At 50.4% G+C, this 859-nt stretch overlaps 1 protein-coding gene across 1 annotated transcript; it reads right to left on the minus strand.

Moving 5' to 3' along the window:
- Positions 1-120: 120 nt before the first annotated feature.
- On the minus strand, positions 121-771 carry Pmar_PMAR009262 (glycerol-3-phosphate dehydrogenase, putative; the record flags this gene model as incomplete). Its single annotated transcript, XM_002767801.1, has 4 exons — positions 121-201; positions 276-409; positions 460-539; positions 584-771. Coding segments are annotated over 4 exons (483 nt in total), but the record flags the coding sequence as incomplete, so codon positions are not given.
- Between the last annotated feature and the right edge of the window lie 88 nt (positions 772-859).

Below are 859 nucleotides of genomic sequence, written 5' to 3' on the forward strand. Positions count from 1 at the left end.
CTGCATGTGGTCCACTTCCCACCCATAATGCTGACCAGACCGTCTCTTGTCGATCACAACTTCGTGGTCACGAGACATCTACCAACTCGATGTAATAGTCCTCGGGAGACGCGATTCTACCTTGCTGGTATCAGCAGCTTTCGGATCACGAACCAACGGTCTAAGGCCACTCCAAGCGGCAGTAATATCGTGAGAATAGGTCTGCTAGTAGCAGAGACTGTACACGACGAAGTACTATTATGAACACATACACTACTTATAGGTTGCCAACCGACCTGTCGAATATCTTCCTTGTTGAGGCTTAGATACTTCACGCTTTCCTCGACAATGAAATCGAGCTCAGCAGTCGTAGGCTTAGGCAGCGGCGTTAGATCACTCTTTACATCAGTTGTGCCAACAACCGTATTCCCTGAGGGCCACTAAGAGTAACAACACATCACCATCACGACAGACTCCCACCTTCCCAAGGCAGGTAGAAGAGGACTCTACCATCCGCTGTCTCCGGAATTAGCATACCACACGCTGGGGAAGAATACGACCTGAAGTAGCACACTGAGACCGACAAAGAATATGCGTAGTCTACTTAGGCATGACCAAGTGTGCTCCGGCAGCAGCAGCAACCAATTCCCGCTCCTTAGGGTTAGCGTCCTTTCTAATGATGTCCGAGAACGGACCCGTAGCATTGATGACCACTTTACCAGTAACGTCAAAGGTCTCTCCAGTGAGCTCATCTTGCGCTCTGAGGCACCGTGCCAATAGGCATAAGCACATAACGAGCATCGACCTACTTCACTCCACTGCATAGACCTTGCTCGTCCTTGGTGACACTGAGCACGTTGGTGTGGTTAGCGACAGTCGC

Source organism: Perkinsus marinus (genome assembly GCF_000006405.1).
Source record: "Perkinsus marinus ATCC 50983 genomic scaffold scf_1104296969844, whole genome shotgun sequence".
NCBI lineage: Eukaryota > Perkinsozoa > Perkinsida > Perkinsidae > Perkinsus > Perkinsus marinus.